Below are 19,389 nucleotides of genomic sequence, written 5' to 3' on the forward strand. Positions count from 1 at the left end.
AAATGAATATTATTCTGTTGACATTATTAATCCTCTAGATCATGATTCATATTTTTAAATTCATGACACTTCACAGCCAGTCATCACCTTCAGTTGCCAAGCATAACTCTTATTGATTAATAAACTGAAAGCATCAGTATGTAAGAGGATTAAAAGCATAAATGGATCTCATGCCAGTTCTATGCACAGCTTTCTGTCTATGTTCAAGTAATTATCTCATAATAAACAGCACTTAAGATACATTAATATTACTTTTTGCCTGGTGACAACCCATTTCACAACAGGATTGAATTTTCAGAATTGATCACCCAAAATAAAAAGAAGTGCTATGTACTGCTGTTTCTCAAAATTTGGAGTTGATGATTAAAGAATTACTTTGGTCAGCTCAGTGGACAATCTCCATTTCCAATTTTTGGGAAATATTTATGGTGAGTTTGGGAAAGGTCAGGTCAAATAAAGTAGTACCCTATACTGCCTAGAACATACTGCCCTTCTGAGCAGTGAATGTTATTCATTAGATTAACCTAAACTCACTCTGGAGCTCAAACAGGAAAGACAGAGTACAACAGAGATGTGCAACGGTACATCAGGAACTGTTAGATTCTGAACTGAGTGCTTCTGATATCCCTTCATTATTTTACCAAAAGAACTGACAAACACAGGAGAAAATAAGAACATTTGGCAAAATGAGTTTTCAATTAGAAGTCCTCCTCAAAGACTACATTGAACAAAAGCAGTAAAATATACATACAAAACTAGCTTATCAATCCACCCAAAAAAAGCAATTCTCTTCCTCTGTCTACATTTACTCGGTTTTGAGCAATTGTTACAGTCACAAGAGAAGACAGAATAATTCTGGTAGACATCACCAATGTTAGGTGCAATCACTACATTCAAAACTGAACTAGCATTAAAAAACTAATTATAAACACCATCATAGTCAACTGGATCCATCAGCAGATTCAAATTCAACAGATAGATACTGACTTTTGCTTAGAAAGTGCAATCTTCACTTTAAACATTTTTTAAAAACATGCTTTTCAAATGTGATTTAAAAGCCATCACAAGCCTGTCCTTCACAAAATATTCAGAAGCTATAAATTTAATCACTAGCTTTGAATGAAGCAGATTCACTTTACTGAACCCAATAGGCCTCACCATTTTCTCTCCAAATTTAAGCCATATGAGTATTTCACTGCCATGCAGTTTATTCATTAGTCTCAATCACAATTTCAGTTGTTTGAACCCAGAAGCATTCTATTCTAGTAAGACTATTGCAAGTTAATCAGAAAACACTATTGTAAAAAACAACCCAAAACTTTAGATGTAAAGACTTAATGTTATATGCTTTTGCCTCCTTACCTATACATAATATTAATAAAATGTTAGATCTATTTTCATTTGCATTCAGCATTTTTACACATTGAAGTGCAAATCCAGATTGTGAAAACCACTTCTTACCAACATTAAAATTTAGTTATAATCTTTCTCTCACTCACTCATGTAAAGAGAATCTCCATAGACCAATAATTTTTTTCTTAAGCTGCAACGTATTTTAAAAATAAATTTCTTAGAAAAGAAAACCTCGTTTTGTCAACGAAAATACACAAGTATCTCCAAAACCAAGGAAGTGAACAGTTTGCATTACAGATCCATGTTTATTAACATTGCCTGCAAAATATTTAAGATAATCTTTTTTTTTTTAAATGAATAGCCTTTAAAGAAAAGTCATTTGCTACATACCCCTTGTTCATCTAGTTTAAGCAGCTGTTCAGGTACTTTGGGTGAGTTGGAAGCCTGCCTCAGGCACTGAATACTCAGCTCTGGTATTACATACTCTAGTACTTCTTTGAGAGGCAGACCTCTTGCCGTGCCATGTCGAGCAGTGGATGGTATAGCATCTTCTAAAATTGCTCCTCTAAGTGTAGTAAGCTGCAGTAAGGGTAAAACACACAACAACTTTTAGTTCTAATTCTACAATGACTTTTAAAGATATAAACTTCAGGTTTTAGCAAAAGCATGGAAGAAAGAATTGGAAGAAAAAGATCATTATTTTTAATATTTTTAACCAATAAAAAGATTACTAAATAACTTAAAGAGGAGAGACGCTCTTATTGTCTCAGTGACAAATATATTTTTTGTTTAAAGAAATTCACTGATTATATCATTAACTTATTCTGACTCCTATTACTTTTTTAAAAAAAATATTTAAAACAACAGGAAAACTAAAATTTATTAATTTTAATACCATACTACCCTAGACACAGTAGTTGAATGTGAGGTTGGACAGGTGAGGTAAACCACAGCTAATGGCACCTTCATTTAACCCATCCATCTATTTTTTAAACCATGCTGCTTTATCTTCATTGGATTTGGCAAAAAGAGAGTCATTTCTTCGAAGTCAGTCAGCTGAATCACCTCTCCACACATACATACAGAGACACACCTTTTTGGCAATAAAATAAAAACCGAGTCCAAAAAAAATTTTATATGCATCCGTTTCTATATCTATTTGTAAAAGCACATGAGCCCAGGGATATCAGGAAGTCTAGATAACACTTCTTTATGTCCTAATCACAATAAAAAGCAATAGTCCTAAGGATTATGAAAATACATAGTTACTTGTTATAATAATAACATTGCATATTTTCATAAAATCAAAGCTAGTTGCTGTGATAAAGAAATTAGCTTGCAAGAGATGCTAATTCACTTGAAATAGAAGTTATGAGATGTGTCCTTCCACAACAATAAGTGAGCTATTTTTTCAAATAAGACACTTATTTTTATCAATACATTAATATTCCTTCCACAAGTCATGTATGTAGAAGTATATAAAAACATCTCACAGAAAAAAGCTTCTAAGAAAGTACTTTGAAACAAAAGAAAAATTACAAATAAATCATGGTACTGGTTTTCACATTTTTTCCCTCCCTTTTTCCCTGTATTTCTTAATCTTTTATTTCTATCATTAGAAACTTAACATCAAGCAGCTTAATCCAAACTTATCTTCAGCTTTGTTCTTATCATCTGTTCCCTTGTTTGCCCATTGCAGTTCCCTTCAGCCAACTTACCTGCTTTTAGGTGCCCTCTCAAAACAAGAAAAATTTTATGCAGTACAGAAGAGGAAAACTTTGTTCCAGGAGCAACTACATTTACTAATGGTACAAGAATCATCCCTTTCCTATTAACAGATTTACTTTCAAAGTTAGCAACATATCCACAAACAACTAGTATCCTAAGCTCTAAGTTAACTTTTCCATTCCTTTGCAGAATTACTGAAAGACATTACCTCACTTGTCCTGAAAACAATACGATAGTTGAACTGAGATCCTTCTTTCTCCTTGACATCTTCAACCTTCTCCCTTCGGATGCTGACTGCTACAGGTCCAAGATTTTCATCTATTCCAAAGTAGTTCTGATGCTCTTTTGCACAATAGTGAATGAGGAGAGAAGAGAATAATGAAGTATGAGTCTCTTAGAAAACATTCATCAAATCTCATTAAAAATTTCTACAGCCAGAAAAAAAAAATCATTTTTAATTGAGCTATGAGATCTGTAAATACACTGGCTTGTGGTCTGAACTGCGCAGTAAGTACATAAATCACAAAATGTTAATTTTGATGAGCAGAATGATTACTCATATCACGTAACTCAAATTACTGCAACTGCTGCTACTATGAAATAATAATTTTTTACATTTTTTGTTAATATGAAATTAATAATTTTGCTTGATGCTGTAAGAAACTACTTTGGAGAAACTATATCTATATTAAGACTTCAACAGAAGCTAACAGTCTTCAAACAAATAAGGTGCTATGAAGCTTCCTTGATGTCATTCAATTTATTCTTATTTTTATTTAAAGCTTTGCATTCAAAGCAGCAACAGTTTTAACAAGTGAAAACTGAGGCTAATAACTCTTCAGTCTTTGATGAACAGTTCAGTTCATCCTTGAGCCAAGTGGCCCATTCTGGGAGAGTAAAGCATTACTGACAGAAGAGGAAGATCAAGTTATAGACCATTTAAGCAGACTATATACACTCAAGTCCATGGGACCAAATGGGATACATGTTGAGGGAACTGTAAGGCCTCTCTTTACCATCTTTGAAAGGTCACAGCGAGTGCTTACACCCACCTTTAAAAGGGGTAAGAAAGAGGGTCTGGGAAGCTAGAGGCTTATATAGGAATAGATATATAGTAATGATAAACCTTAGTTCCCAGGGAGATGAAGGAACAAATTCTTATGGAAGACATTTCCAGGCACATGAAAGACAAAAAAGATGCTTGGAAACAGCCTGCATAGATGCTGTGGTTTGAACTCGGCCAGCAGCCAAATACCACGCAGTTGGTCACTCACCCTTCCCCACCCAGTAAATGGGGGAAGAGAGTAGAGAACACAAAGAAACTCGCAGGTTGATATGAAAAAAAGGTTTAGTGATTGTAATAAAAAAATAACGGAAAGTACAAACGGGTAACGCACAATGTGCTTGCTCACCACCCGCTGACTGATATCCAGCCCACTCCTGGCCAGCAATCCCGACAGAACAGAGATCAATCCTGCCACACTGACCAGAAGCAAGAGAGAACCTGCCTCCTCTATATACTGACCATAACGTCATATGATATAGAATACTCCAATGGCCAATCCGAGCCTGGCACTCTGGCTGTGCCCCCTCCTAGCTCAAGAAAAGTTAACTCTATCCTCGCCAAAACAAGGACAATAGATTTATCAGATGCAAATTACACGTGACTTTCTACAATGAAATGACTGGCTTTATGGATAAAGGAGGAGCAATGTATTTTAGCAATGCTTTTTACAGAGTCTCCCATAGTATCCATGTAATTAAACTGAAAAGACATGGTTTGGGCATGCAAATTACAAGGTGGACATAAACTGGCTGGACAGCTGGCCTCAAAGGAACTGTGATCAGTGATACAAATTCCAATCTGGGGCCAGTTACTAAAAGGTTTATCGAAAGTTGATAGTGGAGTTGTTACTGTTTAATAGTTTTTTAAATTATCCAAATAATGGAATGGAATGCATCCTCAACAAGTTCATGTACATGACCAAGCTCAAGGAGAACAGTTCATGTATTGGAGGTTAGGGCTGTAGCTGGGTGCAACAGGTGAAGGGGAATAACTGGGCAGGCTTTTAAAAAATGAGTAGTATGTGCATAGGGCAGATACTGAAATGCATCAACCTTGCAGTATTTTACAAAAGTGGGCAAAGGCAGTTAACTCATCCACACAAGTTAAGTCCTACATCTGTAGGGTGTCTGTGCTTCACTTCCCACTGTCTACTTCCCCTGGAGGCAGCTGCTGCTGAGATGGGACAGCTGAGCTGCATGCGAAGCAGCTCCTAACCCACTGAAGTTTTCAACATGACATGTTAAAACAAGTTCTCCCTTTGACAATCTGAAAAAATGGACTGACAAAAATCTCGTGAAGACCAGTACAGACCTGTATCTACAGCAGAACAAGCTCATACAACAATACAGGCCAGGGACCAACTGCCTCAGGAGCAGCTCTGTAGAAAAGTACTGGGGACCCTGGTGAGCAACAGGACACACAGCAGTCAGCAGAACCCCCTGCAGAGATGAAGGCTAACCACACTCTGGGCTGCACTAGCAAGAGCATATCAGCAGGTCAGGAGAAGACATTACACCTCTCTGTTTCACACTTCTGAGGCCACATAAGGAGTAGTGTCCAGTTTTGGACAGAGTGGGACAAGGCCAGCAGACAACTACCATGACAATGAAGGGGCTGAAGCATACAACAGATGAGGAGAGTCTGAAGGAGATGGGCTTGTGCACCTGGAGAAGAACAGGTTAAGGGGGGGAAATAATTGCAGGATCCCACTAGTTGATGGGGGGTTATAGAGAAGGTAGAGCCAGACTCTTCTCCAAGGTACAGAGAGAAGGGACAAAATGCAACCATCACAAGATGCAGTCCCTCATTGAGAGGAATCAAACACAGGAATAGGTTGCCAGGAGAGCTTGTGAAATCTCCATCCTTAGAGATGGTCAAAAGCTAAAGGGACAACTAAAGGGTAACTGAACAACCTATTCAGAACCTACCTTTAAAGGAAGCTTTAAACAGGGAATTAGACTGGATGACCTCCAGAAATATCTTCCAATCCAATTTATGCTATAATTCCATATTTTAAATAGCAATGAAGTAATAGACTAATTTCTCCTTTTAGGATTGTCTGGATTAAAAAACACTTTACTAGCATTTTTACATAAATAAATATTTACTACCATAAATACACAATGTATTTATAGAAATGTGTAAGGAAGTTTTTGCAGAATGTCTTTCACTGAGAAGTCATCTATACTCTCAGAATGAATACAAAAAGATAAAGTTATCTCTACATAAATGACGGTCTTTGTCAAATCAACTTTGAATTAAGTTTCCAGAAGCCTTTCAAAAATTTATCTGTAAAGTATGTTGGTGGCTATCTCCCAGTGGAGAGAAAATAAGTAGCAGCACATTACTACTAGCATCTTTTTTCTGGAAGGAACACCTGAGATCAAAGGGGCACAGACATTAAATTATTTGCTCATGCTCACCCACTACATTCCTTCCCCAGCCTGAGCATTCTACCTGCATGGATAAATTACACCTCATGGATTTCACAGTGTTAAATTAAAACTTTGAGCCTTAATGGGCAAATTTATCAAATGGAACAGGATTTTACAGACCAGAGGCAGAGATATTGATTCAGAAGCCAAACACTTTCAACAACATAAAAACTCCCCACAGCTGCATATTCAAGGCTTTGACAGAGGTAAACTTCTCAGGGTTTCTACAGCCTTCTATTTTGATGTAAATCTAGGAAAGGGTATTACACAGTTACTACTAGATTACTTGGCTGCAGTATTACTGAGCAGAAAAATGCAAGCTTGGCAGATATCTGCTTATTTCTTGTACAATATGAAAGACACAAAACCAAAGATGTTATTTATGTACATTAAAAATAAAATAGATAAAACAGTTTCAAGAATCGGAATTGAAGATGCTGAAGTAAATTAAAGAATAGCATGGCTACTGATATTCTGGGATGTGGGGAAAACATTTTTAATTCAAGGCACTTTTAAAAAAAAATTTCATAAAGCACAAACTCATGAAGCTCATTTAAATGTATTTATGTTGATATAAAAGTATTGACTGGAGAGGAGAGAAGAAAGTAAGTGCTATTTTCTAGCTATTTAAAGAGAGATGGTAAAATGTTACTCACTTTGTACTTTTTCATTTTGAGGAATAATTGTCAACTTTTCTTCTAATACAAAAGTCTGACTTACACAAACTGAGTTAATACCAAAAGTTTGTTAAGACTGTACATTTCTTGTAGGACAATTTTCAGTTTCATATCAGCAGATAGGTAAAATAACATATTAAGAAATGGTTGTAAGCATCCCTCAAATAAAAAGTATGGTAGTAATAGTCAAGTCTCACGGTATTATGAGGATAATTGCACAAGGGGAAAAGGACAAATCAATGATAATAAAAGCATATTTCAATTATCCTTTCTAAAAATCAGCATAGCTTTTTTCCCCTTCTCATCCCCCTTTTATCCCACAAAAATATAGTTCACTAAAGGACACCATTAATAAATCAAAACCATGAGATAAAATAAAATATTCCAGCTTTTACAAACCTTAACTGAAAACTGAGAAGATATTTTCCATAAATATTAACATATTTTACATCAGTCATGTTGGACTGGATGTTAACAATAGTTACAAAGCTTATAAATATGCAGTATAAAACTACAGCTCATTTCAGAAGACACTGAATTCCAAATCTCTCATTTCTTGAAAGGGAATGGAATAATTACTGCTACACATGCCAGGGTGTTTCTTCTATGCATCTTAAAACAGAAATAAAACTTGTATGCTGACAAGTGCCAATTATAAAACTGTGAACTAAATCAAATATTCAGAAAGTTATTTCTTTTTCATAGATATATTAAAGGCAAAGAAAATTGGTGGCATTACATATGTCTCTATATACAAGTGACTATTGTTTGCTAAATTTTTACTTCATCCTTCCACAATTATTTTGCTAAATTCAACTCTGCTATTAAATCTACAATTCAACGAACAATCAGCTAGGAGATCTCCCTGTCATGGAAGAGCATCAAGTAAGACTCAGTATGCATATAAATGTCACTTTTGCTTATATGGGAGATCAGCAGAGCAGAAAGACATTTTGGTGCCCAAGGCAAAATGCCCATTTTTTTTCCTCTATCCACAATAAACTTTGCTTAGGTGAGAACTGTGTTCAGCTGGAAGTAATCTGGAGACTCCTTACATGCCTGATCCCTTGAGATAATAGGTAGTGAAAATTAAGGTTTTAGTTCCATCACCATGTTTGCCCTGACTTGCTATCTGTCTCATAAGAGCCATCCAAAACAGATTTCTCTCCTCTAGCTTCTGCTACAGCTCTATAGAAAGATACTATGGAACAGGGCATGGCTTATTGTAAAATTGAGAGTCTAACAATTCATTACTGGATATTAAATGAAATCACATCATATTTACTTTTGAAGAACTCTACCTACACAACAATTAGTAACAAGGACAGTAACAATTCAAGTTTCCTAGTATTATACTATGGGATAAAACTCTCAGATACTATTTCTTAACTTTTTAATACTATATCAATGCAAACATACTTTACTTTTAGTCAACAGCAGAAGTTAATTAAAACTAATTACATTTGCATCAACTTTCCAGAAAGGTCTATTTATCTTATATTATTTAATGTGGTTTTGAATATTCTTTATATTTTCTTTTTTTAATCTGACAAGACTTTTCTTCACAAAAAAAATGTTTAGCACTTCAGAACATGTAACTCCATTTCACAAAGAAGTCCTCTTTCATTTGGCTTAATCCTTGTCTGTTTTTTTTTTTTTTCCCTATCCTGCCACCACCTATGTCCATTGACAAACTTCCTTTCCCTTCCATCTATGCCAATCCTTTCTTCTCTCCGCCCCTCGAAAAATAAGCCGACCTTGTGTTAAAAATATCCCTTCATTCTCTTCCACTCTGACTCCATCAACATTTTTTTATCCTTTACAACCTGCTGCGCTTAAAAGCCATTTCAAACCTCTGAATTTCCTGCCCATTCCTTGCTTAGCTCTTGGTCTTTTTCTTCCTCTTCTGTGAACGACCCAGATTCTTTACTGCCTTGCCTTTTAAATACAGTGTTTTTACAGCCAATATGTTCTAGGTGTCTACCATACTGCGAAAACAAGCACTGTACTGGATCCTCTTTTGAGTCCCTTGTCAAGGGTCACAGGAAGCAGGAGTACAGTACAGTGCTCATTTCCTGATGTTCAAATATAGTTGGAAAGCAGAGGAAGTATGATTTCAAGAAAAGTCAGGCAGTAACACACAGTCTTTTAAGGACAGAAGCAGGGCTTTTTTCTTTTCTTTTAATAACAGCAAAATTTCATAACACAGAAAGGATGGGGACAGGCATTTTGGGGTTCTCCCCACAAAAGCAGAGATTTCACACACATTGCACAATGCAGAACTTACTACAGACATCCAAAGTAGATCACAAAGTGGAAACAGTTTATCTGCATAACGATTCAAGCCAAGATAATTACTCTGCTGAGAAGAGCACCCTGGCACTTTGCAGTGTGAACATATCCTAAAAGAATAGGGTAAAAGTCTAAGAGAAAGGCACAGAACAACCTTCTTTAAGCTGAAAAACTAAGTATCATCAGAAGCTCGCTGTTTAAGGAGTATGTATATGTGGATACAGTATGAAAGGCCCCAAGAGACACCTGAAGACAATAAAATCTAGAAGAAGGGAGTCATACGCCTCAATAATAAAACCTTCTCTTTTGGAACCACTTTTTAGAAAATAGTGATTTCTACCCTGGATATCAGTATCCAGTGCATTTACTTGATATAAATGTCTTCCTTTCCTCCTGCCCACCAAGAAAGTTTGATTCAGAGAAGTTAGTTTACATATTAATTTAAATGACCCCGCACTAACTTACACAAGTATTGCATAACTTTATATATGACCCACTGGTTGTTGAATATCCCTCTGGGAGAGCAAGAATAACAGGCTTAATTTTAGTAAAGAGTTTCAGGATTCCCTGTAACGCTTAGGTCTCTCTATAAAGAAGAAGGAAAAAATAATCTTCACTAAGCAACTTAAATCTAATGCATGGATATCTCAGAACCGTTACATTAGAAAAATTTACCTTTTCCATAGAAGAACTTGCGGTAATAATATGCTCCAAGATCAATGTGTTCTATGATGTAACGCTTCACTTTCTCTCTGTGAATGGACTGGTTTTCTCTTGGTACTTCCAGTACTGAAACACCAGCATTTGTGCAATGGGAACTCAGAGACGACTCAAAAGAACAACTTTCACCTGAAGAAAAAGATGCTGAATTTGCCCTAGAAAGTGCAATCCGTCTATCTCCTTCTCCACCAGTTTCATTCCTGAAGTAAGGGCAACTCAATACTAAATCATTGCTTTTCCCATCACCCTCATCAGCATCCAAATTCTCTTTTGAATTGAGGTCCTCTTTGCTTCCCAAAGGAGATTCACAGTTTCCCGTTTGGCCTGCTGGCATCTGAGTTTGTGACGCAGCTGAAGCCCCAGTGGTTATATTTTTTCTTTTTCCTACATTTACTCTGGTAGCCATTGCTTCATTTATGTTAAACAAAACGCTCTGAACATCATAATGTGCAAAACATTTCTGACAGTTCCAAGAACGAACATTTCTGTCAAGTCTATCATCCAGATCAGATGAAAACTTAAAAGTTTCATGCTCACTTTTAACTGTTCGTAATTTTCTAAATAGAGATGTTTCTACTGCGTCTGATTTTAGTCTCCTCTTGAAAGATTTCTCTCTGTCTCGACCAATAAGTAGGGCACTATCCATATAATCCAAGCCAGAAATCCTAACAAATTCTCCCCTAGAAATCTGTGCAGCAGCATGTAGACTTGGAGAAACTGTAGGATCACAGTGGAAAAACTCAGAAAATCCAAATGGAGCAAGGGTTTTATGTTCAAAATTTTCCACTCGGTAGCCTCTTAGCATTGCAAAAAAATTTTCTCCAGACAAGCCTTGCCTATCAATTGAAGAGGTACTACCATATTCTCTATGAAGAGCTGCTCCAGTATTTGGGTTAACAGCATTCTGGTCTAACACATCTTCAGCATCAATATCACTTATTGTCACATCACTGTTGCTTCTTTGCCTTATGGGATGAAGACCCCTTTGAGGGGAATGAACAAAAAGATCTCCAATCGAGTATTTTCCCTCCGTAAATTCCAATTCTAGCTCTTCTTGCTGTCCATCACTTTGGTCATTTTGTCCATTTGGAAGTACTGAGCCAACACCTTCATAACTGGTTGGAGGTCTGTTTTCCCAAGCAGCTTTACTTAGCTCTTTAGAGCAATCCTTTTTAGGAGGCCATTCAGATACCCTTGCTCGAACACCCATCTTAGGCACAGCTGGTGTACCATTTGTTTGATTAGTTTCAGTTTTGCTAGGTGCATTTGAAGAAACAGGAGGACCCATGCTACCATTCAAAGCTTTAAGTTTTCTAGCAAAATAATCATCAGATTGCATGCTTCTTGAAGACTCCCTGAACTTTGAGGAAGTTCTACTAACTTTGTGCTTATCTTCTTGTAAAGACCTTTGATCACTCATGTCCAGTCAGTGGGAGGGGAACCGCTACTATTGCATAAATTTACTGTTACTTTTGTTATTACATTGTCTTTTATGGGCCAATAAACTGGATATAAAAATACAGTCTTCCCAGAAGTGCACGCAGAAACCTCAGTGTACCATTTTTGTACAACTTCTGTCAGCAGAGCAATCTTAAAACATTTCCTTCAGTTCAGACGCATTCAGTTCAGTATTAATCCAGACAAATTTCTTTTATCTGTTTATAAAAAAAACAGAGAAAGTATATTAAAATGTTTATAGTCAATAACAGTAAGCTTCTAGTATTGCTTGTATATACATAATACCCCAAGAAACTGGAACTAATGAGACATGCTTTGCATGGTTTTCTATCCTCTGCCTCCTTAAAACCAGCCAAATGCAATAATCCCAGTTTCCCACATGATTCTCACGGGATGCAGTTTGAACCTGCATCTCTCTCATAGGCTAACCAGTGCACGCACACTGAATAGCAGATCGGGTTCTGCCAAGCGGACTAGCCACATACTATTCTCTCTGCATTTCCTTCAATGCTGACAGCAACTTAGATGCCTACTCCCTGTCTAAGCACTAGGGTTTTTTACATAACATCTTTAAGACACCATTTTCAAGTTTGCTTGAAACTGGCTAATACACACAGGAGTTGCTGGGGCAAGACTGGTAGAAAAAGTAAGTAAAATATGTGAAACAGATAGAACCTCAGACAAAGAAAAGTGTTTTGTCCCATTTAAAATAACATTCTAAAGATAAGTAATCTTTCCACTATGATTAATTCAGTGAATAACTGTATTTAATCTTTTTCTTTTCTCTCTCTCCCTAAAGGGAGATTTACTTACATTCCTTTATTTGAAGTGTAAACTATTATTTAGCTGTGTAAACTTGGTTACTGTGCTAAAGAACATGTCTGTTGTCTTCCACAAATAAGAAAAGAGAGCAGCCCGATTGACAAGTGTTAATTTGATTAGAAAATTGGAATTGTTAGGATATAAAAATATTCTTCAGTGGCTTTAATGGTCTTAACAACATGACTCATGCTGTGAAGATTCATTTCCAGGCAGAGCCCATCATTTAACCCATTGCATAAAACTAGACTAAAATAAGAGACAAGACAGCATGTTATGTACTTCCTTTTCAGCTTTTGTTCCTTGAACAAACACGCCAACATAATGATCTTTTAAGATGCTGCAAATAAGCATAATATGCATTTACCAGAGTTTAAAAAACAGTCAGATAAAGTTAGCCTGGAACATGAATTCTCCCCTTATTTCAGTGAAGATAAGAGGTGGTAAGAGGAGCTCAGAAGACAAGTGGGTTTTTCCCCTCCATTTAATGCCATAAAAATTCTCAAATTTGGGAAGAAAAAAAAAAAAAAAAGAGTGTGAGGCAGGGGGCAAAGGAATAATACAAATTAAAACTTGAGAGATTATTTTTTCTGCTTGTGAGAAATAAACACAAAGTTGTGTTTGATACAGCAAGCTGTAGGACTCTTCTACTGCAATAGTAATAAACAAAAGTTAGCTACAATAGCATCATGATTGACATGGCTTCTATGTGACTGTTACTAGGAACAGGTAATAATAACAATGTATCATTGCAGTTTACTTTCACTACATACAAATTCCTCAGAACTCCTGTTTGATGGTCAATTATGTCAATTAAAACAAAGTTTTTGTTCCTTACAGGAGTCCAAAAGATTGTTTAAAAAACTGATATATTCAGAGAAACAGTATTTCAAAAGCAGCATATAGGATTTTTAAACATTGACTTATGAAAATACAACACGAGGAAAATATCAGTCATAGAATCACGAAATGGTTTAGGCTGGAAAGGACCTTAAAGATCATCTAGTTCCAACCCCCTGCCATGGGCAGGGACACCTTCCACTAGACCAGGTTGCTCAAAGCCCCGTCCAACCTGGCCTTGAACACTGCCAGGGAGGGGACATCTGCAGCCTCTCTAGGCAACCTGTTCCTGTGCCTCACCACACTCACATTAAAGAACTTCTTCCTTATACCTAATCTAAATTTACCCTTTTTCAGTTGAAAACCATTACCCCTCCTCCTGTCACTACACTCCCTGATGAAGAGTCCCTCCCCACCTTTCCTGTAGGCTCCCTTTAAGTACTGGAAGGCCGCTATAAGGTCTCCCCAGAGCCTTCTCTTCTCCAGGCTGAACAACCCCAACTCTCTCAGCCTGTCCTCAAAAGGGAGGTGCTCCAGCCTCCTGATCATCTTCTTGGCCTCCTCTGGACCCGCTTGAGCAGGTCCATGTCCTTCTTATGCTGGAGGCCCCAGAGCTGGATGCAGCACTGCAGGTGGGGTCTCACCAGAGTGGAGTAGAGGGGGACAACACCCTCCCTCAACCTGCTGGCTACACTTCTCTTGATGCAGCCCAGATTACGGTTGGCTTTCTTGGCTGAGAACGCACATTGCTGGGTCATAGTCAGTTTTTCATCCACCACTACCGCCCAGTCTTTCTCTGTATGGCTGCTTTCATATACGTCAATATGCTTAATATTTTGGGGGCACAAGTAATATTACAAAGGTGAAATACAAGAAAACTTCTGTGGAATACACATTACTATGAACAGCTGACAGCTTTATCATCTCATCGAGGGTTCTGTATACAATTGTAGAAATATGAGAAATCTTTGCCAAACAAAAACACTCAGGGAAAACTAAATTATTCTAGAATCACCTTTGTTTCTGCAAGAATATAAAATAGCGAGAACACAGAAAGCTCTATTTCACATATTGGGAAAGATATTTAACATCTTATTGAAGATTAAATTAATTTTCTTTGAAATTACAGTGAATTACATCTTCTAGCCTTCTTAACTTTTCCTACATAAAAACTATTTATAGAAGTCATTAGTGTATGCAATTTTTTGAAATAAAAAATAACCTCTTAGAAAACAGGAAAGTACATATAAGGTCAGAAAAGGTTATCCTACAAAAATTCAATTCTTTTCTTCCCTTGTGTTAATCCTTTTTCTGTCATAAGCATTTGTGCAAAAAGTAGTGAACTGGACCAGGAACATAATCCAGGTAGAAATTAAATTGGGAATGAAGTGGTGGAAGGCAGAAAGAAAGAACAATAAATGCATACTACCACCCCCTTTATTTTCAATCCAAATCCACAACATGATTTACTGTTCAGCCTCACAAACAGCTGTATTTGTAGAAGGCAGGAGAGAGGCTGAAGGTCATAGGAAAGCAAGACTTTTTTCTGGTGGTGGTAGCTTAAATTCTTGATGAAATATGGCCTGAGTATTTTAAAACTAACGTACATTGCAGAAGGTAGTATTTAAAAAAGGGAGTTTTTTTCTTTACAGGGTAAAGCTGGTGTGACAGAAGACCAAAGAAATGCCTGTTTTGGAACTGTAGACTGACATTTTATTGGAAATACTAATATTTGAAGATGTGTTGCAATATATTTAGGATATACTAGTAAATATTTTTTTTTAATCTGAAGTTGGCCAAATTGACAAAATCTGCCTGGTTTTAATATAAATGACCATTCCTGTAAATTTCTATAACTCAGTAGAACAGCATGTTTTGGTTGACAGCTGACCTGTGGTGAGGGATGGTACTATACTATCCTGTATTTGTTGTTCTTTAAGGTTTTCCTCTCTCCCTGGTAAGAATTTGGCAGCTCACAAACGTCATTCCCCTACAGATGTTGATACTATTTATTATAAACCAGTTTAGTTTGCTGAATTTAATAAAATATTACTTCCACAAAGAATGCTGTCAATATGATCACAAGCATCCTTCTCTTCATGCCTGTACAGTCCTTTTGGTCAAGTTCTTCACTTCTCTCTCTTTTCATCTCATCCTAGCGTTTACGAATGGAATCACTGACAGATAGGGTCAGAAAAGAAAAGCTGGATGCCTACCCTGCTGTTGTGCTCCTGCCAACCCTTTCCACTAAGGCTGCTGGATGTTATGCAAATAACTTAAGTTCCTTCCACACAGCTACAAAGACTTCGTTCTGAGCTCAATACAGCAGCTGGTTTGTTAGCCACAGTTACAGTTCTTTAACATGGAATGATTCCAAGTTTCCTGGGGACCTGGATACATGCCCACAAATGTTCCTGTGCCAGTAGCAGAGCAATGAATAAAAACTTTACTATTGGACTATCCTGTCAAAAGGAGGCTGTTTGGTAACGCTGCCTCATGTCAGCCTTGATAGATGGAAATGAATTATTTAAGAAGTCTTTCTGTGATCATTTTGTTGATCAAGACTTTGGAAATCTGCCCCTATTATTATGTAATGTTATCATCCTAAAAAGAATGCATAATTTGGATGAAAGCATTAATCTCTACTATTTATCAAGATGACAATTCTATAAACCATGACTCTCAAGCTCTACTAATCTTAAAAAATGGGAAGTGCAATTTGATAAAATAGGAGGATAGGCAGGAATAGTATGCCAAAAGCTGAAGATCAGAGATTTAATTTGCATTCAATTGATTCTACACAGCATTTTCTGTGTGCTCAGGGTCTGGTCAGTTTCCACACTTCAAAGAAACACCTAGTAGGTAGTAGTGTTATGTATTTTGCCAGTATAGCAGAGTAGCAGTTACACAATGGCTACTTTATGGAATCCAAAGTTTGCAAGAAAATTCTGCCTTCGGGCCCATACTTTTAAATGGAATGAAAAAGAACAGCACAGAGGAGAAATGAACATGATACGTAAGCTGCTTGTATTTTTACACCTTCTGGACCAGATAACTCACTGAACAAATCTATCACAAGGTATCATTTCCTAAAAGTAAGGTTGCTACGAGAAAAAAGGTAAGTCACTTTTGAAAAGGAAGAAAGTGATACAAAAAAGGTTTTTTAATGCAAGTTCAAACTTGTTTCAGTTTGCTTATTTTTAAAAACAGACTACATTAGCAAATGTTTTTAGATTTACATATTTTCAGTGTATCTATTAACAGCATTTATTTCTTAATGATTCCTAAATTGGAACTGTCCAATTTTCAGAAATAAAATGAGGGCCATGACTGGTTTTCAAGCCATGCTACTTATTTGTGTGCCCAAGACAAAAAATTCTTGTCACATTGAACTGTGATATCATATCATATGACAGTTGCTTATGATGTCACACAGGAGAATTATTACTACAGATAGGAGTATGGAAGAGGAAAATGAGTTCTTTATGCATTTGTTTTCATGCAAATGTCTTTAGAAAACCATGATATTTAAGCATAATTGTCTTTAAATAGGATATTTCTTTCAAAGTTTTCCATGAGGCACAGTGAATATTAAAGGATAACACCAACTATAATTGAGCCATTTATTCAGATTGCAGCTGTGGAAAATGGATTGGAAATAATACAATGAACAAATTATGAGCACAGCTCATGAAAAAAAATGGTTCAAATTATTATACATGAAATTTACAATTAAAGCTATAACTACTACAGTATAAATGGTTACTTCTCATATGCATATTTCAGATACTTGATTAATATGCAGACATAGACAAGAGGCAGAATAAGGATGGGAAGCCCCTCATTTGACTAATGGAAATAATATGAGCTGCTGTGTAGTGAATATTTGTTGCACACTTCCTTAGTTGTGCTGTATTTCTTCACATTTACAGTCTTTGCTTGTGAGAGTAGAAACTGAAAAGAATCCTTCATTGAAATGACATAGTTACAGAAATGTATCTACAGAATAATCCACCAACAATCATACCACAGCTTAGCTGATTTGGGGGTTGGGGGAAGGAGCTATAACCAAGACTGACAACAGCCTATGTGATTCTCAGTGCTGGTGTAAGACCAGCACGTTTCTTATGGAATTGCAGTGGAATTGCACTAGTTTGGGACTGATGCAAGATTTGGGGGAAAAAACAAAACAAAACAAAAAACCCAAACATACTCTTCAAATTTGTTCTTCAAATACAGTTCTCTTCTCCAACAAAGAAAATGACATGTAAATATGGAGACAGAGATGCAACATGTAATTTTGGAGCAATGGATCTTTAGAACACAACTCTGAAATCCACAGCTGTTCAGTACTGTTCAATGAAAGGTGTTTATTTTTTAGAAAGAGAGACCTCCAGTCATAACTGCTCTCCTTCATTCACAGGCTGAGAAAAATCTCATCACCACCTACAGGAATAATTGCATAAGATATAACAGTGAAAAGCAGACCCCTCAAAAACATTAGACTTATATTTGCCTTATGGTGAAGATCCCTACCTGTCCTATTGGCTTTTCCAGACAAAATAATCCAATAACTCATACCTTCCAACTACTAAATACTAAACTCACTACTATTAGTTGGGTAGGTTTTTTTAAATATACTACAGTCATTTATTGAAAGAACTAAAAAAGCAGTTACAAAATATATACACTTACACTGGTGTAACTCATTATCCCAAAGAATACCTAACACAAAGTTCCAGGAGCATTTCTTTAGCATATCTTCTATTACTTTCCCTGAATATTTGCTCCTATACAATGTAACTCAATCCATGCATTGTTTCATTAAAAAACAGTTTAAGTTTTTCATCAAGCAATGTAGGTTATCTCTCAGTGAATATCAATGTTTTATACAGAGCTGTTACTGACTATAGCATTACTGTCACTGATTTTAAACTTTCTGTTAGAAATCACCCTCTGTGACTGAAAAATATGTTTAGATAAATTTGTGACTGGGTGTTTTAGCACTGTATTTTCTTAGAATATTAATACCAAAATTCTATTGTTCCATTAGCACAGGTTTTGACACTGAGATGCATTAAGGCTAACTCAATTTCCAGAACAAACTGAATATCTCCTATTCTTACAGCTCTTTTATAAACAGTTCAATTATGTAGCCTATGCAGAGTTTAACTATGAAACTGGAACTGAAGTTATATCTTGTTCAGGTTGAACCATGTAAAGCAGCAGAGTGAAATCACAATTATGTTGCAATCAATAGCAAAACTACCACTGACACACACACTGAGAATCTTTCATTTCTACTCCTCCAATTCAGTTCAGTTATTTTTAATTGAAATTATGGAACCTAACGAAATACAGTAAAGCCTACAACTTAATGTATCTAATGAAGTAAAAAGGAAACATCTTAATATGAAATTCTTAAACAAAGGAATTTTTCTAGGGAAGGGTTGAAAAAACATCTAGAAGCTCTGACCACTTATTATCCCATGAGCAAGAGGGGGAAAAAAAAGGCACCAAACTCCTCATAGATTATTATTACCCAATACCATTTTTTGCAGCCTTTACTAATTGCAAATAGAAGTTATATGCCTGTCAGTCAAGTTCTTGTATCAGTGAATATTTTAAACAGAATTCAAACTGTCTTTGTTTCCTTTCATTCTTTTCATTCATGAATCTAGGTGTCCAAGGGCAGGATAACAAAAAAGAACCCTACTTATCAAACATTAAATAATTTGTTTTCTACAGGGAGACTAAAACAACATCCAGAACATAATTTACATGCATGCAGATTATGTCTTCAGGACAGAAAGCAGTATGGCAGACTGGATGACTCTAAGACATTTCCCTACCTTAATGTATTTAGATGTACTTATCTCTGTGCCTCCAACATTTCATAGTAATTACAATTTCCTTGTAAATATATTTATCTTTAAAGTACTGATAATACAGAATTTTAATTCCAGTTTCACCTTTGAGAATGAAGTGTCTTCAACACATA

General features: G+C 36.2%; 1 protein-coding gene across 10 annotated transcripts in view; it reads right to left on the reverse strand.

Annotated features, from left to right (window-relative positions):
• Positions 1 to 19,389, reverse strand: part of SIPA1L2 (signal induced proliferation associated 1 like 2) — a 151,010-nt gene that overhangs the window by 74,424 nt on the left and 57,197 nt on the right. For all 10 annotated transcript variants that reach the window (XM_074863136.1, XM_074863142.1, XM_074863140.1 and 7 more), the window contains 3 exons: positions 10,227 to 11,926; positions 3,290 to 3,423; positions 1,744 to 1,932 (listed from right to left, as the gene is read on the reverse strand). In XM_074863136.1, coding sequence (XP_074719237.1) covers positions 1,744 to 1,932; positions 3,290 to 3,423; positions 10,227 to 11,691 — 1,788 coding nt within the window. In that variant the 5' untranslated portion in view covers positions 11,692 to 11,926. The remainder of the gene's footprint in view (positions 1 to 1,743; positions 1,933 to 3,289; positions 3,424 to 10,226; positions 11,927 to 19,389) is intronic.

Source organism: Strix uralensis, chromosome 3 (assembly GCF_047716275.1).
Source record: "Strix uralensis isolate ZFMK-TIS-50842 chromosome 3, bStrUra1, whole genome shotgun sequence".
NCBI classification, from domain to species: domain Eukaryota; kingdom Metazoa; phylum Chordata; class Aves; order Strigiformes; family Strigidae; genus Strix; species Strix uralensis.